The sequence below is a fragment of the Oncorhynchus nerka genome, linkage group LG11, assembly GCF_034236695.1.
Source record: "Oncorhynchus nerka isolate Pitt River linkage group LG11, Oner_Uvic_2.0, whole genome shotgun sequence".
NCBI classification, from domain to species: Eukaryota; Metazoa; Chordata; class Actinopteri; order Salmoniformes; family Salmonidae; genus Oncorhynchus; species Oncorhynchus nerka.
This window is the reverse complement of record NC_088406.1, coordinates 61916582-61942702: the sequence shown is the minus strand read 5'-3', so window position 1 is coordinate 61942702 and position 26121 is coordinate 61916582. Positions and strand designations below refer to the sequence as shown.

The window sequence follows — 26121 nt, the reverse complement described above, 5'->3', positions numbered from 1 at the left end:
ACTCGGAACCAATGACATCAATTTGGGGACAGGTCGAAAATCATTAAACATGTTTGGCAATTTAGCTAGTTCGCTTGCACTTGCTAGCTAATTTGTCCTCTTTAACTAGCTTGCTGTTGCTAGCTAATTTGTCCTGGGATATAAACATTGAGTTGTTATTTTACCAGAAATGCACAAGGACCTCTACTCCGACAATTAATCCACACATAAAACGGCCAACCGAATTGTTTCTAGTCATCTCTCCTCCTTTTCATCTTTGAACTTATATGGTGATCGGCATCTAAACTTTCATAGTATTACCACGACAACCGGCAAAACAGTCTTTCAATCACCCACGTGGGTATAACCAATGAGGAGATGGTACCTGCTTCTATAAAACCAACGAGGAGATGGGTGAGGTAGGACTTTAGGGCGATCTGGGTCAGAAATAGAAAGAAGTTCTATTTTAACCCTTGGCATCGCAGACGCTCGTTGGCGCGCGCGAGCAGTGTGGGTGCAATAATTGAATAACATGCATTTCTAAATTTATTTTGCGACGCTCGCGCACGCAACTTGTCCAGTCTGGACCGCATGTAACAGTTATACTGAGAGACGGTTGTGAGTTTTCACGGGTTGTGGTAAAAGAGATTTCCAGTGGTCCCATTTTAATTGAGGAGGACTGTTTTGTTTTTTGAGGTTTTCACAAAAGGAACCGTTGAGCAGTGTTGCCAACTTAGTGACTTTGTCGCTATATTTAGCGAGTTGTCAGACCCCTCTAGCGACACATTTTCAAAAAGGAATAGACTAGCTACAAATCTAGAGACCTTTTCTGGTGTTATTGGAGACTTTTGAGACTCTGACGTGAAAGCACGTATCGTTCTTACTCTTCTCGACCCCCGTCGCAAAGCACTCACAGGTGGCCCAGTCCTTGCGCAGCAGTCCCTCCCAGCTGCAGTCAGAGCAAGAGATGTTCACCCCTCCTTGTCCAGACTGCAAATTAATTGCTGATCCCGCCCAGGCTAACATTCAGGGCGGGATGTAAATGTAAAATGTTCTTTGTCTAAAATAAATCACTGCACAAAAATAAATCACTGCATTTGACTCACACAGCTTCAGTCACCTACTCACCTTGTCACTGTGTGTGTGCCTCTCTGTGACATAAGCTAAACATTAAGCTGGCTAGCTTATCATGTCTCAGTCTAAACTGTACACTCAGAAATACAGAACGGAGTGTGAATCAAACCCTGAATTCAAAAGCTGGTTGAAGCCGTTTATTGGAGATGATACATGGGCATACTGCCTGTATTGTACGGCTGATTTCTACGCCAAACTTAGTGATGTAAAAAAACACATAACAACTCAAAAACATACTCAAAAGGCAAAAAGCCTTAACAGTTCCACCCAAAACAAGCTGCCATTTATGGTTAAAAAATTTGACTCTGCATAAAAGGCTAAGGCCACCATGGCATTAGCTATCGCTGAACACTGGAGAAGCATGTAGAGCTGCTTTCTTAGACTCCACTACTGCTGCTATTGTAAGGAATTGCTATTTCGTATGCAGGTGACTAACTTACTGCTAATTACATGGCTACAACTCACAGTAAAGCCTGTGGGGTCCCCTACAGGATAGCTCCCACATTACACACATAATCTCTTTATACCGAACACTGTGCCCGAAGAAGATTCTACGATGACGGACAGACACCTGAGCCAATGGCGGAAGTCTACCGACTACAACCAGCTGAACCAATCCGGAGATCCGATCTTCCTAGAATCAACCTTCTGTGTGTTCCGTATATTAGTGGTGGACTGAATAATAACGGTCTCTTTCCTGCTGTTCCAACACGAACTAACGGAAGAGCCGTAATTGCGCTGTACTACATATTTTCACTCTGAATAAACTGTTTACTTGTCATAAAATTTACCACTTAGTCTGAATCGATCCTTGACCGGCTCACCCATCTACACATTTAATTTCTAACAGAACTTGGTACGCAGAGGATGGTTAACTAACGGTCCAGTCGAAGTGAGCAGATTGGGTGTGAGAGAGGGGGTGAGCGCGTGGAAAGGACGATTCAAGGAGGACGAGTGATGATTTTCGCTGGGTGGACAACAATTCTGCTCAACTCGGGAAACTGATCTAAAGGTGCACCATAAATAAGGTAAGCAAAACCTGTTAAATCAAACTTTGCATATTGTCGTATAGTCTGCCTAAATTTTGACATTTGCTGACGAGTCGAAAAGAACAGTGTAGTGAAGATATGTAGAAACAAGCCAGCGACGGCTGGTGTGATATAAATCATTGATGAGATATCAGTAGGGGATAGTTAATTACTATTCATTAAACCTGGAACTGAGGGGAGAAATTGTAATTTTGTCCCGTGACCCGGTCAGCACAGTCTGGTAGCTTTCAATTGATGAGAGATCACTTAGTTCCAATAGGGGTCGGACATATATAAATTCAGTTCCGATAGGGGTTGGACATGTGTATGAATTCTGATAGGGGTTAGTGTGATATAAATCAGGAATAGAGATCGGTAAGGGGATAGTTAATTACTATTCATTAAATCTGGCACCGAGGGGGGAAATGGTAATTTTCTCCTGCGACCCGGCACGGCCCAGTCCGATAGAAATTCACTGATAAGGATCGGCTTTCAGGGGTCAGAGAGATAACGTGTATTAATTCTGATATTGTTAATTCGATAGGGGTCAGTAGGGGATAGAGTTGAATTCTAGAGTTGAATTCTATCCAGTAAATCCGCTTAGTTCGGTCTGATAGGGGTCGATTAATAAGAGGTCAGAGATATAACCTGTAATTGTGTGTTTTGTCTTGTTTTGTCTATTTGTAACTGTTTATATGAAAATGCAAGGTGGTTGTAATTGTTTCCATTAAGATTGTTGGTGGTTACATAGAGAGAGAGATAGAATTATATAATAAGGATTATTGGATAAATCCGAAACTTCTATATTGTATGTACCAATGACTTCTGTGTTGGATGTATAATCAGGAATGAAATGACTGATGTATAATTGAAATAATATCTGAACATAATATTTGAATGTTGAGACTAATTAGTCGAATAGATCCCTTGGTTGTGCGCTCCACAAATCCCATACCGACTCATGCGTTTTTCTCGAACTAAAACATACAAAGGAGAAGCTCAGAGATAAGACAGAGCACGTGCAGCAGTGTCTCTTCAGTACATCGTGGGTATTAATCAACGTCTGGCGAATATATGCTAACTATATTCAGATAGAAGGAGAGGATTCCGATTAAAACTACGATTAAATTCCGATTGAATTAAATTTAATTACGACTAAAGCAAATTCACAATGGCGACCCCCAATACTCCAAAACTGAGGTTTAATGAGTTTTTAGAACAAAAAATAGAATATAGATCAGGGGGAAAGGGACAATGGAAGCACATGAAGAAAGTTTGGGAGGGTTTAAAGCTAAAATGGACACAGGAAGGTCATTTAGGAGGAGGACCGCCATCCGCAGTTCAGCTGAAAACAATGGAATGTGGGTTAAAAGAGACGTTGCAGGAAGCTAGAGAGAAAGAGACAGAAAAGAACAAAAATCACGTATTTAAGAATAAAGGGACTAAACAGAGAGAAAGGGCAGAAGTGGAACTGAAGATAGGAACTTGGGTCATCGAAGAGGCACTAAGAGCACAACTGAATAAAAAAACGGAAATGATGGGGGTGGCCACGCCCTCACAAGGGGAAGATGAGCAGACGGACCACCACCAGGAGATGGCGCCAAATCCATTTCCCTCTGCCCCGCCAACACAAGTGCCCTCAACGACCCGACCCCTTTACCCGGTCCTATCAAATCTGCCTCCACCTTATACTGAGAACGGAAAAAGGGCCGGGCCTGCGTCAACACAGGCCCCTGTGTTCCTTGTAAAAGAAGGAGTACTTAGAGGGGATACGTTGATAACAGGGGGCCACCTGGAGTGTGAAGAATTAAATCCTGGCCCACAGGATGACTCCACACCAGTGGGTGCACAAAGGTGTACACCAGGGCTATCTGACATGCATACCCCTAGATCTATGCGAGAACAGCTCCACCCCAGTGGCCACACGAGGAATCCATTCAAAAATGGAGCAGGGGGTAACGGGAGCAGCTTGAAGTCAGAGGGGAGGGGAACCCCCACCTCTTGCACATCCAGAGTGTACAGAGAACATAGAGGGGAACAAAGGAGCGATATTAGTAAGGAGTATTTCACAAGTGGCCGCCGACAAGAAGAAAATTTAATGACTTTTAGCGAACCGGAAGAACAGGAAGGAGATGATATGGAATCACAAGAGGAGACAGAGGAAGACGTTCCCCTCACGGCTGCAGGTGTATGGGAGGCAGAAAGCCAACTGAAACTCATGGAGGGAGTCGCAGGAGAAACGGGTGAAATGGTCCTGATACAAGGAGTTTTTAAGGGAAAATCAACCCCCGTTGAAACGGCAGTAAGACGGTCGAGGCGCCTCATAGCCAGAAAAAGGAGAGGAGAAGAAGAAGAAGATCAAAGACGACATGGGTCGCATCAAATGCCACTCAGGATGGACGACACAACGCACCGAGAGGAATACGTTGCCTGGAAGATGCAAGATTTAACGGCCTTGATGGAACAGCTCCCGAGCTTACATGGGGGTGCCTCAGCCTGGCTGCTTCAGCTTCAGTCCCTAACTTCCGGGGTCAGGCTTGCCTTGGGGGACATGAAGGCCTTATTGGCTAGGTCAACCGACTACACAACCATGAATGCCCTAATAAACACAGCAGGACTGGGAAAATTGGGGTCAGCAACAGAACCTGAGAAATACAGAGTATCACTGTGGAATGAGCTCAGAAGGGCATATCCCACCGAGAAAAATTATGCAACCCTTACCTCTTTTGCCATGGAAGACGGGAGCAGGCAGCTCGATACCTAGATAGGGCCAAGACCACCTGGAGGTCAGTCCACATTGAACCCCATGACCAAAGCGGAACCACTCTCAGCATGTGGAAGGAGATGGTGGTGAATGGGACACCCACAGAAGTGAAAACTAAGCTTAGGGCCACAGTGGGGCTGATGGCCTTGCCCACTGCCCAATTCAACTCCCATGTCCACCATCACATCTCTCAATACAACAAAGACAAGGGCACGGCGGATTCACAAGTTCAGTCGCTGCAACTCCAGTTGCTCAAATTACAATTGAATGAGGCCCAAAAGACCGCAAAGTCAAAAAAGCAAATGGTGGCGGAGGAACCCACTGATATAGCCAAAAGTTTGACTCAGACCATGAACCAGATGTTGGTGGCCGCTCCAGCACCACCGACCCCCGCACAGGCACCGGTCGTATACGCCGCCCCTCCAAATCCAGGAGCCAGCTACGGATATGGAGGTTATGCCCAGCCGAGTTTCTCCAACCCCCCAGCACAAGCATGGGGGGGGGGCACCACAAACAAGGGGGGGACCGCCACAAGCAAGACCCTTTCACTGCTACAACTGTAACCACGAAGGCCATTACGCCAGAGGCTGCCCCGCTCCCCTCTCACAGCAGCGCCAGTCATACTTGGCCTACAGGGGGAGGATAGGTGGACAACAGGGAAGAGGGGCCCCAAGGTACCCAGCCCCTGCCCAGGGATATCCACCAGCCCACAACCCAGCACCCCCTACCGGTCCCACCTTCCAGGGGATGTCCGAGGGATACCCCCCATGGGAATGAGGCTGCCCACCACCACCAGTGGCCAACAATTCTCTGTCCACACGGAACCCACTATTACATGTGTAGTACAAGGGGTCACCCACAGGTTCCTTGTGGACACTGGATGTACATATTCCGCCATCAATTCTAATCAAACCCTCTCTTCAGACAAAGTAAAGGTGGTGGGGGTTTCAGGAAATCCTGAAGATCAATACAAAACTACTCCCCTATTGTTCCAGTGGGGCCCTTCCAGTTTGAAACACCAATTCCTATATTGTCCAAATTGCCCAATCAACCTACTAGGTCGAGACCTACTCTGTAAGTTAGGATGCGCAATCTACCTAACTGAGTCAGGTGTGGAGGTCGCGCTCGATCCACCGCCAAGGGCCCGAATCCTGATGCTCCCAATTCTGCCCGCACCTGCTCTATCCACCACACAGGAGGTATACTGGCTTAAGTGCCTACCATCTGGACCTGGAACTCCTGCCATCCAATTTCAATTCAACCAATGGAGGAAGCTAATATACACCTTTCATCCCTATAAGACACCACTGGCAGAGTTGCACTGCACTCTCAACGTCACTGACGACGAAGACACGCCTTACACACAAGACTGGGATGAAAACATGATGCATCTTACCCCAAACATACGCTGCCTTACCATTGTGTGCGGCCCTGAGGGGGTGGCAGCCCTAGTCATACTCCCACACCATACTAAACCTTGGTATCAACTGGGACCCGACTCTGCTCCACACGTGACCCTCGCAGTAGGGAATGGACACGAGGCCCGAAGCCTGGGTCCAATGATAAAAAGGGCCTCGAAACTCACTTGGGAAGCGACTAGTACACCAGGCCTATTGAAGGCAACCACCGAACAGATGTGGCGTCTGACCATGGTAGACACTGAAGAACAGTGCCAGCCTGAGCGCCTCACTCTCCCCAGGCATCACGGGAAACCATATTCTGATCACCCTTCCTCTCCTGCTGTCTTGGAGTCCATAGACAAGGCAATATGGACAACCACACCATTTGACGTGGGAAAGTTACAGGTCCAACCAGTGTGCATTACCCTAACCAATCCGGCACAGGTACCAATATTTCGAACCCAATATCGATTGAAGCAAGAACAGACTGAGGGGATCAGACCCACTATCGAAGGCCTCCTTGGAGCTGGGTGCATATACAGGACTTGGTCACCCTGGAACACCCCCATACTTCCTGTTCTGAAGGCAGGAGGAGAAACATACCGGATGGTGCAGGATTTCCGGGCTGTAAATGAAGTTACCACACCCATCGATCTCCCTGTTCCAGACCCACACATCATACTGAGCAACCTGTCACCCAAACATCGGTATTTCACCGTAGTGGACTTGGCCAATGCCTTTTTCAGCATCCCATTGGATGAGGCTTCCCAGCCGTTTTTTGCCTTTACCTACGAGAATCAGCAATTTACCTATTCCGTACTCCCCCAAGGTTACACTTCTTCCCCGGGAATCTTCAATTACATTCTGAAGACTCACCTGGCAGAACTGAAAATCCCAGAAGGAGTGATACTCATACAATACGTAGACGACCTGTTGCTGGGGGCTCCCACCTCAGACCTCTGTCTAGAAATGACTAAAACCCTGTTAGACTTGCTGGCAGTCAAAGGCTACAAAGTCAAGATGTCAAAAGTCCAATCATGCAGACGAACCGTTCTGTTCCTGGGAAGGGAAATCTCAAGCGAGGGGGCCGGCCTCTCAAAATCACACCGAAACTCAATTCTACATCATCCCAGGCCCATTACTGTTTCAGGAATGCTCTCTTTCCTGGGGTTGACGGGATACAGCCGTACTCACATCCCAGACTATACTGAAAGAACTGAACCTCTGAGAGAAATTGTTCGAGAAGCTGGTCCAAGAAATCTACAGGCCCCACTTACATGGACTCCTGAAGCTTCAACGGCGTTTGGGCACCTGAAGACTGACCTGTCTGTGGCTGCTGCTCTCACGGCACCAGACTACGGTAAAACATTTCACCTGGATGTTTCTGAAAAGGAAGGTTTTGCATCCGCCGTCCTTTTTCAGAAACATGAGGGGGAGAGAAGAGTACTCATGTACCACTCTTCAAAACTTGACCACATTGAAACTGGCCAGACCGCCTGCTCCAGGTACGTTGCGGCGGTAGCAAAGGCAATTGAGAAGACAGCCCATCTGGTAATGTGCCACAAGATGCAAATACACACCCACCACGGGGTGGCAGCATACCTCATCAGCAAAGAATTTACCTTCAGTGCAGACAGAAAAAACAAAATCCAGAACAAATGCACCCAGTCACACATCACCTTTGTGAACACCGACAAGAACATGGCAGATGCACTTACTGCAGAAGATGGCCTAGCACACTCCTGCGAAGAGAGGGCAGCACAAGAGCTCAAACTGAGACCAGACCTGGAAAATGAACCACTGACATCTCCAGACCTATGGCTGTACACAGATGGATGTTGCTACAAGGGAGACACAGGAAACGTAGCTGCCTATGCGGTCGTACAGCAGCTGCATGACAAAACACATGTCACGTTGGAATCAGGAATTATCCCCCAGCCAGCATCGGCACAACTTGCGGAAATTGTGGCCTTGACTCAAGCTCTAGAGAAAGCCGAAGGAAAAACTGTAAACATTTACACGGACTCGGCATACGCACACGGAGCTGTGCACATAGATGGACCACAATGGGTTAGGCGCAACTTTACCACCACAGGTAACCTACCCATCAAGCACCGAGCCCAAATGGAACGCTTGATGCATGCCGTGTCCTTACCAAAGACAGTGGCCATAATGAAATGCCGAGGCCACCAAAGACTGACCAGCAAAACCAATCAAGGAAATGATGCCGCAGACCTGGCAGCCAAGGCCGCAGGAGGATACAGCCCCCGACAGATGGTGCTCGGGATAGAACCGGCAAGGACTGAATTGACAAGCCAACACATACTAGAACTACAGGAAGAGGCGGGCCCTTACGAACATTCGGTTTGGACACAGAAGGGAGGCTCCAAGGGACCAGATGGAATATGGAGATGCCATGACGGCCGACTGGTGGCTCCGGCTAATCTCTGTCCAGAACTGATAAGGGAAGCCCATGGACCCACTCATGAAGGGAAACTCAGAACTTTACAGAAGGTTTCATACATATGGTGGCACCCCCACATGAAGGACATGACAGATTTATTCTGTGACGAATGCAACATATGTGGGAGCCACAATCCAAAGAAGCCCTACCAAACCCCGATGGGGGCCTACCCGGTGCCAAACGCATGTTTCCAAGACATCAGTATAGACTATACAGATATGGGAGAAGACAATGTAAAGAACGGGAAGAGATATTTGCTAGTAATGGTAGATAGATTCTCTAGATGGGTAGAAGCAATTCCAACAGCTAAGGAGGATGGGAAAACGGTCATTAAGTGGCTACAAACAGAACTCATACCTAGATATGGGGTCCCTAGACATATCCGAAGCGACAATGGGTCCCACTTCGCAAACAAACACCTGAGACAGGTGGAGGAGAGGTTCGGCATTATACACAAGTTTGGTTCCGTGTATAAGCCGCAGGCCCAAGGCCTTGTGGAGCGCTGCAACCAATCTCTTAAGTGTAAGATAGCCAAAGTGTGTGCTGGTACAAAACTGACATGGGTGGAGGCCCTGCCACTGGCGTTGATGGCCATGAGGTCATCACCTGGGGCAGGGACCCATCTCTCACCCCACGAAATAATGACAGGGAGAATAATGCCAGGTCCACCAAGAGAGGGAGGTCATATGCCCCCTCTTGATGTACACCAGATAGGTATGACTGACTATGTAAGAAAATTGACGGAACTGTCCGCAGCTCTTTCCAAACAGATACACAAAGTCCATGAGGGGGAGCTGACGGGAGATCCGGAGCAACTGAGGGTAAAGGTCGGCGATTGGGTAAGGATCAGAGTCCACAAAAGAAAGTGGGCGGATCCCAGGTGGACTGGACCGTACGAAGTGAAGGAGGTTACTTCACACTCAGTCCAGGTCAAAGGTAAATCGGGCGCACCTTGGCACCACTTGACTCATTGTACACCAGCACCGACTCCTTCCAGAACCCTGACTGAAGTCAGAGTCGATTTGAGCGACCTAAATTTGATTACAACCACAGAACCCTTAGTTGGTGAGGATGTGGGAGCAACTCCCCAGCACACCAACTAACAGGTCGTCCAGAGATAGGGGCTATCCCTGGACGAGATTGGGGATATCAGGCCCCGTGTTTGTTATTTTCATTGTAGTCACAGGAGTTTCCATGGGGATTCTCCTGTGTGTATTAGAGCATCATACACCCACATTACAAGCAGATATAGGACCCTCTAATGGGTCATCCAACCTGACCACACCCATGGCACATATAGAACTGACCAATCATTTGCATAAGAGGCATTCCACCACCCCTGACACTGATTGTAAGGCCAACAACATACGGAGCACGACCGTTTGCGTCCCCGCACACGCAACTAATATCATTAACATCCCTTGGGGGACTTTAGGGTACTCTAGGCTAAAGGGGAGGGAACAGGTGGGGGCCAATGCACTCCGGTTTGCCGGACATGTCTGGTATATGACATTAGGGAAGGTTGGAGATTGGTCTTGGAGGAATTTGGTGGGGGAGACAGGTAATGGGTGGGAAGACTGGACAACAGACGAGGGGGCAGTGAAATGGCGGAAGCGACTGACTTTAACTAAGACAAATACGGGACTGAAACTTACTGTCAGGCCAGGGGGCCAGCCCTTAGGGTGTTATGATTTCATACTGACCCCAGGGAATTCAGGGGTCAGTTATTGGTTGTGGCGAATTTGCGTGACTAATAATTCTAAACCGACTTCGGTTACAGTAAGGAATGACATGGCCACACCCGTAAAAGGGTCCCCGTCATCCCCACTGTTTGGCCCGGTGGAGGCAATATCCAGGCTTAAAAGTCCGGATGATGTCATTTTAACAGCCACAGGAATCTCAGGTTTTTCCAATAATTGGCTATTATTGACCGAGGAAGCTGCAAATACCACCAGGCAGAGTTGTGTGGTGTGCATGGGAGCTCGTCCATTGCTCCGCATTGTCCCAGCAGTAGTGACTCTAGCATGTCTAATCCCTCTTATGACTACAGATAACCCCAGGGATAATTGTACTGCCTGGGATGAGGTCTATCCGGTTACTAAATTCACCACTAGGAACCCAGTGTTTTCCAACCAGGTTGCAAGGGCAAATTTTACTTGTGTCAATATGACGGGAGGAGGAACTGAGGTGGGAGGGATTCCTGCGGATTGGTGTCTGGATACAGTTAATATTAAGGGGAGCCTCAGGCCAATATCCAGAGCAGATGTGTGGTGGTGGTGTGGTAGTACGGTCCTGTTTGATAAGTTACCCCCTAACAGTACTGGACGCTGTGCACTTGTTACTCTCTTGTTGCCTGTTTCTATCTACCCTATAGGAGCCGAGGACCTTGTTCTGCGGATCCAGGGAGTGAATCCCGGATATAGGGGACGTTTCAGGAGAACCACCACCCCATCTAGTGGAGACCCCTCCTACATAGACGCTATCGGAGTCCCTAGGGGAGTGCCTGATGAGTATAAGTTAATAGATCAGGTAGCTGCAGGGTTTGAATCATCCATCTGTTGGTGGTGCACAATTAACAAGAATGTTGATCGTATTAACTATATTCATTACAACGTCCAAAGACTAGGCAACTGGACTCAGCAGGGTTTTGAAGTAGTACATGGTCAACTGGCTGCAACCAGCCTGATGGCTTTCCAAAATCGTATTGCCATTGATATGTTACTCTCTGAGAAGGGCGGAGTTTGCTCTATGTTTGGTGACCAGTGTTGTACTTTCATCCCTAATAACACAGCCTCGGATGGTAGTTTGACGGGAAGGTCTGCGGACGCTTAATGGTAAAATGAAATCTCATTCTGGGATAGATACCTCGATGTGGGACTCCTGGATGAGTGCGTTTGGTAAATATAAAACCCTGATGTCCTCCATTTTGGTATCCATTTCAGTGTTCGCTGCCATTTTAGTTCTCTGTGGATGCTGTTGCATTCCATGCATCCGTTCCCTTACTACTAGGGTCATCTCTAGAGCTATTGACCCTTCCTCCCCTTCCCAGATGTTTCCTCTGCTCGATAAAGACCTACTTGAATTCGAGGATGAGGAGGAGAGTGCCTATTAGGTTTATACTATATCTGCTGTGGCCTTGGGGGGATGTATGTATGTGTTATGCAAGTGGATCATTCCGCCTGACTTGCCTAGTTTAAGTCACACCTCTTTGGAGATGTGAAAAGAGGGAACCAAAACTTTTTCCTGCGGGAAAAAGTTGGCTTATGTAGACAAACATTTTTACTTTTATTTTGAGCTGTTGTTCTCTGCTCTGTTAAATGAGGGTTGTAAGTTCCTAGGTGGCTGGTAGCCAACTTAGTACATAGTGGGATTGAATGGAGAACATGATGGTAATACATATATGTCTATTTCTGTTTAATACCGTGCCTTATTTCATAGTCCCTTATGGGAGAAGTTTCTCTTTGTGTCTGGATCCAGTTAGGGTGTGTCACGTCTCTGGTGAGACGTGAAGAGAGGGTTTTGTAAGGAATTGCTATTTCGTATGCAGGTGACTAACTTACTGCTAATTACATGGCTACAACTCACAGTAAAGCCTGTGGGGTCCCCTACAGGATAGCTCCCACATTACACACATAATCTCTTTATACCGAACACTGTGCCCGAAGAAGATTCTACGATGACGGACAGACACCTGAGCCAATGGCGGAAGACTACCGACTACAACCAGCTGAACCAATCCGGAGATCCGATCTTCCTAGAATCAACCTTCTGTGTGTTCCGTATATTAGTGGTGGACTGAATAATAACGGTCTCTTTCCTGCTGTTCCAACACGAACTAACGGAAGAGCCGTAATTGCGCTGTACTACATATTTTCACTCTGAATAAACTGTTTACTTGTCATAAAATTTACCACTTAGTCTGAATCGATCCTTGACCGGCTCACCCATCTACACATTTAATTTCTAACACTATCCACTTCAAAATGCACAGGACAAAGTGCACAAAAATTATTAATGGTGTTCTAGCACCATACTTTCTGAAAAAGTTGGTCGCAGATGTGGGTGACCAGCGTTTCAGCCTCCTCCTTGATGAGTCCACGGATGTAAGTGTTTCTAAGTACCTGGGGGTTGTGATAAGGTACTTTAGTGACACGAAGCAGACAATTGTATCAACTTTTCTGGGGCTTGTTGAGTTGGAGCGAGGAGATGCCAAATCTATAGCCCGTGCTGTTGTGGCTTTCCTCGAGAAGTGTTGTCTTAAAAAAGAGAAACTCCTGGGGATAGGGACTGACAATGCCTCTGTTATGACGGGGATTAACAATGGGGTCCATAAAGTGCTGAAGGAGGAGTATGGCCTCAAATATCTGCTTCTTATTCGCTGTGTGTGCTACTCTCTGCAGCTTGCTCATTTGTAGTTCGAAACATATGTAGGGTGTTTTTTACTCACTTTTTGTCTTTCCCACGACGTTATTCCTCTCTCCTACAGCGTCCATCACAATTACATGCACATGGCCAATTATGCAAATTAGGTGATGACAACATTTAGCGACTTTTAGGACAGCCAATAGCTACTTTCCTTACTGAGGAGTTGGCAACACTGTTGTCGAGCCATGTTTCATTGGGACACCCTCAGGTCCATTGACTACTGTAGTGGTTTCCATTCACACGCCGGACCTCAGTTCACTTGCCAGTGTCATATATATATATATTCAAACACATAGCTCATATATTATACAGCGCCAAACTAATCCGCCTGACTCAAGACATTGCACGTATCCCTGCCCAAACAGGAACGAACACACATACCCAACTATAAACTGCACCTCTCAGTTCTCTTATCTCACGACCCCAGGACACACAGACATCCCATCGCACGAACACACACACCCAGCCATAAAACTCCCCCTCTCAGTTCTCCTACCTCACGATCCCCTGACACACAAATACCTTCTTGCATAAACACACACACTTCATCCCCCCTCTACTGGTCGGGTGCCCAGAGCAGAAGACTCTGCTGTGCACCAATGGGGCTCCTGCTCTGGCTAGAGCAGGTCCGCCTCCAACCCTTCGGGACCATTTAGAAGGCGACACGACAAGACTCTACCTACATTATTCAATGTATAAAAACTATTGTAACCTCTGTATAGGTCCCTTTTCTGCTGACTCCTTACTGAGTCAAATGACTAGGTCTGTGCACGTTAAATCTGCAGGACAACATATCTTTTGACTCAATAAACTGCCTTTTGTTACAACTGAAATCCACTCTGTTCAGCGTCCGTGATTTGGTCTCTCTCTCTCATAGTTTATCATCAACACCAGTAAAGCCTGGAACATATTCTTGGACACAGGACCGTGAGTTTATTTGGGACAGAGTGTTTTTCTTGTTTATTTTCTTGTGTTGAAGGTGATCCACATTTAAAGAATCTATGAGCTCTCTGTGGTGTCAAAACCTTGGTGCCAGATCAGAACTAATTAGCGTGTATATATCTGTGATTCAAAGGGACTGATAATAATTGTTGGGGTATAACATGTTTTCAACTTGAGTTGTTTATTGAAACTGAATTGCAGGGATGCAAACTAGTCACCTTTAGACGAAATTCATCATTTTGAATCCAAAATAAGTAACCTACGTGATTTGTGTACATCCGACGAGAAAACTTTTGGGGGGCTTTGGATCACTACTGACCGTAAGGGGACGAGTGATGCGCGTTTGGAGCAATACTGGCTGTATCCAAGGCTCAGCCAATCATTCACATAACAACAGAATATGGGGGGTGATAAGGGACATATATAAGCCTAGGCAACCGTACAACCTGACATGATACCAACGCCTTACTAACGTCTGCGTGACGCCTGCCTCGCGTGTTAATGAAAGTCATAATGTGCATAGTTTATATTAATTAAATCTCAACCATAAGTGTTAGAAACGTACAGTTTCTAGCAGACATTCCGACGCCACCTTGAGCTATAGTGTAGTTATAGTATAGTTTTCCCTCAACACCTCATGGCATGGTATGTTATCTCGCTGTATACAGATCTAAATGCTGTTAGCCAATCACAGACTGTGTTCTACATCAGACAACCAATAAGAGTTGTGTCCATGGCTTTCAGAGGAGTTCATAGTTTCTATTTGGAATCCTTGGGATGTCCTGCTGTTAGGGATCCTTGGGATGTCTCTTCCGTCGAATAGAGCAGTTCATAGACTTTCCCAGAGGGTCCGTGCTATTCGGGGTCTTTGGGATGTCCACAACGCTATCAAGTATAAATGTATAAAATGGTTAGGTTTAGTGTTAGTTTAGGGTAAGGACGTCCCAAGGAATACGGATTGCAGTGACCGTTCATAGAGTTAGAGACTGGCACGGTATTTGAGAGCTCCGTGGCGACACAGACGTTCATAAAAACAAAAAAAATGTTTTAACTTGCGGCAGAAGCAATTTTAGAGTGTCTGCCCCAGATAGTTTCCTTTTTCGAGACGGTGAAAATAATTACCAAAATGGCCAACAAAATCACAACGGTATCCTATTATACAGCAATGTTACTATGTGCTAGTAGTATTTATCTAATTGATCAATTAAATTGTAAATGTGGATGGGTACGCTATTTCATTCAATGATTACGTTATTGTACAAGGTAGATAAGGAAGTAGTCTATAGTCTACAATAATAATGTAATTGAATGTGTTATTGTATAATTTATTTAATTGATTAATACAGTTGTAAATGGGGATGGGTAGGCTACGTCATTCAGTGAATACTGAATATATTGCTACTGTATCTCTGGGAGTATGTTAATGATGGGTTTTCAGCTGTTGAACTATGGCAATGACAAACTAATTTCTAAATCTCTTTCTTTAGTCAAGATGTGATGAGCCAGAGCAACCAATCAGCTTCACTGCAGCTGCTCAACCCACTGTTCTCCCTCCACAAGTAACCACATCCTCTTCTCCTGTTCAACTACTTTGCCACCACACCAAAAATGACTGTACATATACCCCTGTGCCATCTCAGTGGAAGATGATCCATCCAAGGCCTCAGCTGAATGCCTTTAATGTGAGAAATGTATTCAAGATTCCATAGTGTGTGTGTGTGTGTAGTTCCAAGTAAAGACTTGAGAAGGGTTCCACCTAGACACAGAAGGGGTTCTACCTGGAACCAAAAAGGGGTATCCTATGGGGACAGCGGAAGAATCCTGTTAGTTTGTAGATAGCACCTTTTTATCTGAGTGTAGGCCTATATTTCAGTCGTGGTTCCATGGATATCCGTGAAAAATAACCTTCATTGGTAGTGAGTTAATCATAAATACTATGAAACCTTCCCACTTAGCACACATTTGCAAGCAGACAAAGTAACCTATCCTATGCTGAGGCATGTGTGATCACTCAACATTGACAGGACCAACATAAAAGACATGCTTGGGACTCCTGAGTGGCGCAGCGGTCTAAGGCACTACATCCCAGTGGCATCACTACAGACCCTAGTTGGTTTCCAGGCTGTATCACAACCAGCTGGGTGTCCCATAGGGTGGCACACAATTGGCCCAGTGTCATCTAGGTTAGGGTTTGGCCGGGGTAGGTCGTCATTGTAAACAAGAATTTGTTCTTAACTGGCGTGCGTAGTTAAATAAAGGTTCAATAAAAAAATATATAAAAAACATGCAAACAAAAGATGACGTGTCTATCTTGCACCGTTATGCAATTATTAGGAGACGAGATACGTTGCTACATTGAGCCCCCCCCCATTTATTTTGTACAATGCTGCTACTCGCTGTTTATTATCTATATCTATGCATAGTCACTTCACCCCTATCTACATGTACAAATGACCTCAACTAACCTCTACCCCTGCACAATGACTCGGTACCGGTACCCCCTGTATATAGCATCGTTATTGTTATGTTAGTTTAAAAAAATATATATATTTTATTTTTACTTTATTTTGTAAATATTCTCTTTATCTTCTTGAACTGCACTGTTGGTTAAGGGCTTGTAAGTACGCATTTTACGGAAAAGTCTACACTTGTTGTATTCGGCGCATGTGACAAAGTTTGATTTGAAATAGATAATCCTGGCTACCAATGTTCTAGCATTAATTTATTGAGGCATGCAATCAGAGATGTCAAGGTGGTCCTCAAGCATATGCCATGTGTATGTAACACACATATGTATGGTCATATTTTTTGTTTTGTATATTTTGCCTCCTAGGTATTTGCATTTAACGTATGTATATAATTACTGCCGCTAGGGGGAGCTGTGTCATCAATGAAGTGTTTTTAAAGCGTTTAAACAAATATATATTAACAGTAACATGCAAAACAACAGCCAGAGGTATTCCACAAAGAAATGTAAAAAACATTAAACTAATCCACATTATATCAATTCAAATACAGACATGTAGCGAATACATTTTTAAAAACATTTTGTTTTGTATACGTTTTAATGACTCTAAAAAATTAAGAAAAGGGTATTTTTCTTCATAACTTTTTATTTGTGTATGAAATTTTTTCCTAATAAAATAAAGAGATTTATGACATACTCATGTTCAATTGTGGAATCAGTGTAGTAAAATTATATGTCAAACTTAGACATTCCAATGGTTGTATGCATTTTGAGGCCAAGATATAGTTTTACATCAGTCCAGAACACTTCACTATATAAACAATGACAGAATAAGTGTTCAATAGATTCAGTTTCTAGTTCACAAAACTGCATTCACTGGTAACATCAGGTATATATTTAGAAATCATGCTATTACACGGATAGAATCTATGGATAATCTTGAAGGAGATCTCCTTTACTTATTGGTCACCATAAATTTGTGTGTAGTGAGCCAAGCACGGCGCCAGTTCACATCAAACGATGAAGCCCAACAAAATATCGCAGAGGGAATAGACTTCCTGTAGAAAATATCCCTTAATAAACGATTGTTGAATTTCGTATCTAGTAGACCTATGCCATTCACCTGGATATTGCTTCAATCTGAGATATTCCAAAATATGCATTATTCTGAAGTAAAGTTTTTATCCCACTAGGTATAGCTTAAATAACAGTGTCATATTCCTTGCTTGAAACCTCAAAGTGTCTTTCCATTAATTCTCTCCGCTTAAATAGATTCCCACTAATATTAACTAATTGGCTGACAAGGACAATGATTTTCGAGAACCATTTATGCTAAAATAACATCTTGTTTCTATATAATATCGACCCATTGTTCCATATAAAACATTTATGAGGTGAAAAGTTGTGTTTTATACAACAAAGCCCAGCACATTAAAGCCTGCTTGTGAAAAGCCACCAGTTTCACAGGAAGTTTCCCCACAATATATGGAGGTTGTAGTAAAAAATTAAGCCCTCCGAACTTCTGAAAAACAAAAAAAGGTATAATATTCCAGAAACTATGAGGATTTTTTATGTACCTTTTAATCCAGTTGACATTTGATATCTGATTGAAGAGAGTGAAGTCTAAGACATTTAGACTGACATCACAAACCCTGTTGGTGGTAACATCTCTTTTAATCTAATGTGGCTTGTTTTTCCATATGAAATTGTACAATAGCCTAGCTATTGGGAATGTCAATAGATGAAAAAAGATAGGATACACGAGATAGCCCCTCAGCTTTGGATAAAAGCACCCTTCCTTGAAGACTTAAATCCCTCCCTAACCATGAGGATAATTTCTTTTGACAGATTCAATTACAGGGTTCAAATTAAGATAATTCACAGCCTTAAGATTTTTGGTGATCTTTACACTGAGGTAGATTACAGTTTCTTTTTCAGAGATGTTACAATTTGCTGGATTGACAGCTCCTTTCAAAACAAACATCTCACATTTGCAAAGATGTAATACCAAACCTGAGATTTTGGAGAACTGCTTCACGATATCCAATGCTAATCTAGCTTGTGACACATTTGTCAAAAAAAGTGAAGTGTCATCCGCTATTTGGGATATCTTGATCTCTCTTGCCTGGAACATAATGCCTTCAAATGGACTTTTATTTACTAATGAGCGTAACATTTGAGATACTACTTTTTTTTTTTAAAGGTGAAATTGGACAACCTTGTCGTATTCCTTTGTAAATGTTAATTAAACCTTGAGGATGTTCCATGACAGAGTTTGATACAGCTATTGCCACCATTATACAGAGTTCTAATAGCATCAACAACAACAAAAAGCCCAAACTTCAAATGCTTAAGACAATCAAAGATACAATTGTGACTTGCTGTATCAAATGCTTTCTGAAAATCCCAAAATAGGATAACAGGGAAGTCATCCAATAATCACAATACTCAACCAAGTCTAACACCAGCTTCAGATTATTAGATATACTGTATGGCATCCTTTCATAAACCCTGATTGACATTCATCAATCAGATCATTCAAGCAAGACTAACCTTTTTTGCAAAGATTAAGGCTATAATTTTGTAGTCGTTATTTAGGAGTGTGATTGGATGCCAATTATCAATATTTAAGAGATCCTTGTGTGGTTTAGGTATAAGAGTAATAACCCCTTATAACCCTTTGCTTCAGAGAGGCAGGTAGTTCTCCCTTCTTTATAGCCTCCTTAAAGGTTTCAAGTAAAAATGGTGATATTTCTTCAGAGAAGGTTTTGTAAAATTCAGAGGTTAATCCATCACAACCTGGAGATTTGTTATTTTTTAACTGAGCATCCCCGTACTGGATGTCCATAATGGATAAATCTTGACAACAAGACCAATTGAATTCTTCACTAACTGAATTAACATTCTCTATAGAATCAAGGAGATCCTTAGAGTCACTCAAATTGTTATCTAAGGAGTAAAGATTCTCATAAAACTTAGTGGTAAAGTCTGATAACAACTCTCTTTCCTCAGAGGTTACCCCATTAATCTTAAATTTCCGAAGTGTGTTGAGTTCCCCTCTCCTCTTTTCCAAATTAAAACAGTATCTACAGTTATTTTTGCCTTTTTCAAGCCATTGTTTTCTGGATCTTATGAAAGCTCCTCTAGCCTTTTCCTCATACAATGTATCTAGTTGATTCTGTAATTCATTCAATTTAGCTTTCTCATTAAGATCAAGATGCTCAATCTCTGTGATATCCACAATTGTCTTAGAGAGTTCAGCTACCTCACATCTCCTTCTTAAAGCAAGCCATTTTCCATAAGCAATACAGGCTGAGCGGATTTTAAATTTCAGCAGTTCCCAATATTTCCCTTATTCTGCATTAGACGTAGCTAAACTCCAGTAAACAAAAATTAGATTCTTAATCACATGTTTTAACTCATCATGCAATAACAATGAGTTATTTAACTTCCAATAACCACCAGAGTATTTCTTACCATCATTACTACACATTCTTATAGTCAATCATATGACTTTATGATTCGTCAGGACTGCAGGCAGTATTTTTACCTCTACAGTTTTGGGCTCAAGACTAGAGGTTATCACTCACAAATACATTTTTGATTGTAGAGAACGATCTCTATTACTCTATGTGTATTATTTCTCTCCAGGGTTTTTAACTCTCCATATGTCAATTAAGTCCAGGCTTTGGCAGAAATTCACCAACTTGTTCACACCAATGTTAGGCCTATGGGGCAATCTATCAGTCTCATTAGAATAAACCATATTAAAATCTCCAACTATAATCTGACTGGATGGATATTTTCTCAGATTACTTAAGAATTTCTTCAATTTCCTCTAGAAGTAAGTTATATGGAGGACTAGAACAGTAAACATATACATTACACAACACAAATAATCTGTCCATGTGGTTGATGACCGCTACAAAAATGTCCCTTTTTTGAGTGGGATAAAAGTTAAGGTTACTCAGAGCAAGCTAAAATCTCGTCTGCACTCGCCACCATCTTCAGCTCCCCCTTGACATCAATGAAGTGAGTTAGTGAGATATTTAACATTTCTTCTTCATTATGGAGAATGACTAGTTCTCAAAACGAACATTTCTCCGTCTCATCGTTTTACCCTATTAATTCATATATTGCATTTTTGAACATTACATACGACTCAATATTGAGGTTACTTGGTTAATTACATAGTCCATGAGTTTGATGTTTGAAGGCAGTTTTAACTGAGTGAAAAAATGGTTGGTATTTTCCACATTGTAATTCAATTAATGGAGTTAGGCTAGGTTGCTAATGGTTTACATGAATGAGAAGGGATTAACATGGCATTCAAACTTTTCTTTTCAACGTTTTAGATCCAATTTGTTTTATTTTCTATAAACAAAGGCTCAGTTTACTTTAAGTAATATATCTAAATATGTGATGGCACGATGTGTTAGTGTTAATATTTGTACAAAAATGGAGTTTAACAGTTTGCTAGCTTGATGCTAACCAAATGTAGCTTGGCTAAACGCTATAGCGCTATAGTTGGCTCTAGCCTAGTTGGTTTTAGCCAATGTCAGTTTTTAATGTAATGGTTGTAGTGTAATGGTGTAATTAAATTGTTATATTCCTGCATAGATTGGGTATTATGCCACCTCCTGGTGGATTAGTGTGTTTACATTGTCTAAAATACACAGTGATAAAGTATGGTATTCTGTGTAATTGTAACGGATGTGAAATGGCTAGTTAGTTAGCGGTGGTGTGCTAATAGCATTTCAATCGGTGACGTCACTCGCTTTGAGATGCTATTAGCGCGCACCACCACTAACTAATCCACAGCAGATCTATGGAGAATTGCGGTGGGTGAGTTGAAAATTGAATGGTCCCGGGATATAAATGTATGAAGATGACATTACATCAAAAATGTATGCTATTAGTAACTGATGTTGTCGGTTTGGCGTCAAATAAGCATCTCTTTATATGTTATTTGCCGAATCTCAGTTAGCCATGTAAGGTTTTATGCTAGCTAAAGTTCCGTCTTTGAAGTTGGTAGTGAACTTAAAAATGCATCTTCTTTAGGAGTGCTATTTATATCCCGTCGACAACTAATCATTCATCCATACTGTGTGTCCCATGATTACAGGTCATTTATGACAAATGTATAAAAAGTATATGTTTTATAAATTTATGAGCATCAGCTAGCAGCATGTTAGCCTGGTTTTGTTAGCTTAGGAAAATATGTGGTACATTTTAGGTATATTGTATTTCTTCGCCACAAGAGTGTAGCGGTGAGTAATTTCTCAGGTTAATATGATATATTTTGAATACTAAAATGAATGATAGTTTAGTCTGATGTTGTGAATATGAGATTACACATGGAAAGAATATTTATTTTTATTATAGTAAATGAGGAATTATTAGAAATTGCTAAATCCACTATACGGTCATAATGACTTTGAGACATTTCAATTGTTCTTTTGTTAGAGCAGATCTGTGGAGAATTGCTGTGGGAGTGCTATTTATATCCCGTCAACTACTCATCATTCATCCATACTGTGTGTTTCCCATGATTGCAGCTTTGGAAATAAATAAACTATACATCCATTACTCCTTCCTTTGTTGACTCACTGACTTCAGGGACGGAACCAGGAAGGTCACAGTAGCATTGTTTTGCATAGGCATCCAGTAATTTAGAGTTCTCTTGAAATTGACACGGATAGTACAGTGAGTTTTATATATAATGTGAATGTGTAGATATATGGTGACTCCACGTTTGGATGAATGGACCAACGGGAGTGCTATGGGCAAGTCTCTTGATGGGTAACAGGAATGGTGGAAGGACAATCTGAAGGTAATTATCTTTTCACACAACACAGCAGTGTCCAGGCATCCAGAGTATTCACTCTATCGCCTGCTATATGGAGGGGAGCCGCAGCCGTTAACTGACGTAAACAATGCAATTGTATATAACATTATTGCATATACTGTAGTATATATATTTTTGATTGACTTAGTGTTTTTCTTTTGCTGTTTTTGTATAATGTACTTTGTCACTGACACTCCACCTGATGTGGAAGTTGTCGAGCCAGATCAGAAGCCTTCGAAGACCACCTTCATTGTTTACGAAGGATGTGGAGGATTTTGACCAGGTAAAAATTTGTGTCTGCTGTCAATTTATTTTTTGGCCTTCCAAGAGATATATAAGAGATGTATTTGTAATAATATGAAATATAATTGCATTTCTCTATTATCAATTTCTATTATCAATTGTTTCTGGCCTATTTATTGCCTACCTCCTTACTCTTCTACATTTACACACACAGTACATAGATTTTTTTTATTGCGTTATTGACTGTACGTTTGTTTATGTGTAACTCTGTTGTTTTTGTCGCACTGCTATGCTTTATCTTGGCCAGGTCGCAGTTGAAAATGACAACTTGTTGTCAACTGGCCTACCTGGTTAAATAAAGGTGAAATTAAAAATAAATACAAAAAAAGGTGAGACAACATGGACAGGGTACATGAGGAGAGTGTGCTTCGATGTGCTTCAACATCTGGGTGAATGACTTGGCTTGGAAGAAGGATAAAAGGATGGTGAGACCCAGGAAAGCTTGGTGCTCTTTCAGTCCTAGCTGGGATCAACATCCATTAAGGTAAGGAATATAAGGAATATTAAGGAATATAAAAATCTCTGTGGATAACTATTTGCATTTTCTGCCTCGTGGTGGGCGGCGTCGCCATGCTGTCAGCAGTACCAACACTGGCCCAGGGGTTTCTCCAAATAGTCAATCTCAAGACTAACCACTGGGTCACGTTAAGTAACCGCCACTACCAGGTAGGTACTGTTAAGGTGTATGACTCTAGTGGTCATGACACCACCCACAACGCATCTCTCTATCTTTTCCAGGGACCATCCCTTACCTCCCTCATCAACCTCACTGACATCAAAAATTATTATTATATTATATTATTATTTTATAATTATAAAAAAATCCTCCTCTCCACCCTCTCCGAGTTGGGCATCTCCGGCGCGGCCCACGCTTAGATTGCGTCCTACCTGACAGGTCGCTCCTACCAGGTGGCGTGGCGAGAATCTGTCTCCTCACCACGCGCTCTCACCACTGGCGTCCCCCAGGGCTCTGTTCTAGGCCCTCTCCTATTCTCGCTATACACCAAGTCACTTGGCTCTGTCATAACCTCACATGGTCTCTCCTATCATTGCTATGCAGACGACACACAATTAATCTTCTCCTTTCCCCCTTCTGATGACCAGGTGGCGAATCGCATCTCTGCATGTCTGGCAGACATATCAGTGTGGATGACGGATCACCACCTCAAGCTGAACCTCGGCAAGACGGAGCTGCTCTTCCTCCCGGGGAAGGACTGCCCGTTCCATGATCTCGCCATCACGGTTGACAACTCCATTGTGTCCTCCTCCCAGAGCGCTAAGAACCTTGGCGTGATCCTGGACAACACCCTGTCGTTCTCAACTAACATCAAGGCAGTGGCCCGTTCCTGTAGGTTCATGCTCTACAACATCCGCAGAGTACGACCCTGCCTCACACAGGAAGCGGAGCAGGTCCTAATCCAGGCACTTGTCATCTCCCGTCTGGATTACTGCAACTCGCTGTTGGCTGGGCTCCCTGCCTGTGCCATTAAACCCCTACAACTCATCCAGAACGCCGCAGCCCGTCTGGTGTTCAACCTTCCCAAGTTCTCTCACGTCACCCCGCTCTTCCGCTCTCTCCACTGGCTTCCAGTTGAAGCTCGCATCCTCTACAAGACCATGGTGCTTGCCTACGGAGCTGTGAGGGGAACGGCACCTCAGTACCTCCAGGCTCTGATCAGGCCCTACACCCAAACAAGGGCACTGCGTTCATCCACCTCTGGCCTGCTCGCCTCGATACCACTGAGGAAGTACAGTTCCCGCGCAGCCCAGTCAAAACTGTTCGCTGCTCTGGCCCCCCAATGGTGGAACAAACTCCCTCACGACGCCAGGACAGCGGAGTCAATCACCACCTTCCGGAGACACCTGAAACCCCACCTCTTTAAGGAATACCTAGGATAGGATAAAGTAATCCTTCTCACCCCCCCCCCCCCCCCCCTTGAAAGATTTAGATGCACTATTGTAAAGTGGCTGTTCCACTGGATGTCTTAAGGTGAACGCACCAATTTGTAAGTCGCTCTGGATAAGAGCGTCTGCTAAATGACTTAAATGTAAATGTAAAAATTAGACGGGCATCCTTTATTTTCTGTCTGCCATTAACATTATTGCATGTCTAATCAAACATTTAAATGAAATCATTCAGTATTTTGACATACCTGATAATCATTTAACCTGTGTGTTTATGTCTGTTCCCTTTACTCTGCTCCTGATTTTCAGGACCTAGGGGTTCTGCCTAACACCCAGACATGGATCCACCTGATGTTCTCCATTATCAACCACCCTCCAACTTTTCATTACATCATCTACTATTATTGTCAAATTGTCATTATCTGCTAAGAAAGAGCAATACAATTATCATACTGGGCACATAATGTGAGCTGCACAGATTAGCTAAAAACACTAGCACTGCAAACACTCAGAACAAAGAGGGCAGCAAGCGCCTGGATTTTGCACATTCCCTCTTCGGGTCCACTACCTGTTGAAATCCCTTGACGGTATTTGTTAGTTCAACCTTATTAATTGTATCATAAGATATATATATACACACATTCAACCACAAGGGTGTATTAATGAGCTATGATTTGTTATCATAATTGAGGACTAAACTTATTTCAGTGTAGATAAGGGAATGCCTGTTTAAAATGAAAACATGCCCCCCAGACGAACTTTGTTGCCGGTCGTCGTGGTAATACAATGAAAGTTTAGATGCCAATCACCATATAAGATCAAGCATGAAAAAGCCTGGAAGGAGGAGAGATGCCTAGAAACTATTTGGTTGACCGTTTTATGTGTGGATTAATTGTCGGAGTAGAGGTCCTTGTGTATTTCAGATAAAATAACAACTCAATGTTTATATCCCAGGACAAAACAGAACAGCAAGCTAGCTAAACAGGACAAATTAATGTTAGCTAGCAAGTGCAAGCTTCCTTGCTAAATTGCTTTACATGTTTAATGCTTTTCAACCTGTCCCCAAATGAATGTAATTGGTTCAGAGTTTGTTTTGATATTTTAACCTGCGTGTCGTGATCGCGTTTGGTGTGGGGGGACAAAATAAATGTATGCACGATAGCACACGCGCGCAGCCAGTTTGGGTTCCGTGTAACATTGAATAACAAGTTATTTTGCAACACTTGTGCACGCGACGCAAGCGGTGTGGTCAGCCTATAAGGATATGCGTAAGAACGCAACTGCACTGAAACTATTAGCCTGATTCAATGGAATTCTCCTTAATAATACATGTTTTTATCTGTTAAGCTGTTTGGTCGATGCATAGACCCATACTGATTCTAACTGTTTGGTATTTTGCATTAGGCATAGCTCTACATTGCAGAGCATTTAATTAACTAGACACATTTTCCTGGGATGTTTA

General features: G+C 43.3%; 1 protein-coding gene and 1 long non-coding RNA gene across 2 annotated transcripts in view; one reads left to right on the top strand and one right to left on the bottom strand.

Annotated features, from left to right (window-relative positions):
* The window catches only part of LOC135574013 (uncharacterized), a 32173-nt gene extending 18465 nt beyond the window's left edge, over positions 1-13708 (bottom strand). The window contains exon 1 of the mRNA XM_065024715.1: positions 13217-13708. Coding sequence (XP_064880787.1) covers positions 13217-13262 — 46 coding nt within the window. The 5' untranslated portion in view covers positions 13263-13708. The remainder of the gene's footprint in view (positions 1-13216) is intronic.
* Positions 13709-13777: 69 nt separating this feature from the next.
* LOC135574015 (uncharacterized) lies at positions 13778-22195 on the top strand. The gene is made up of 2 exons (XR_010465129.1): positions 13778-14121; positions 15624-22195. It is a non-coding gene; the product is annotated as an uncharacterized LOC135574015 (long non-coding RNA).
* Positions 22196-26121: the final 3926 nt, after the last annotated feature.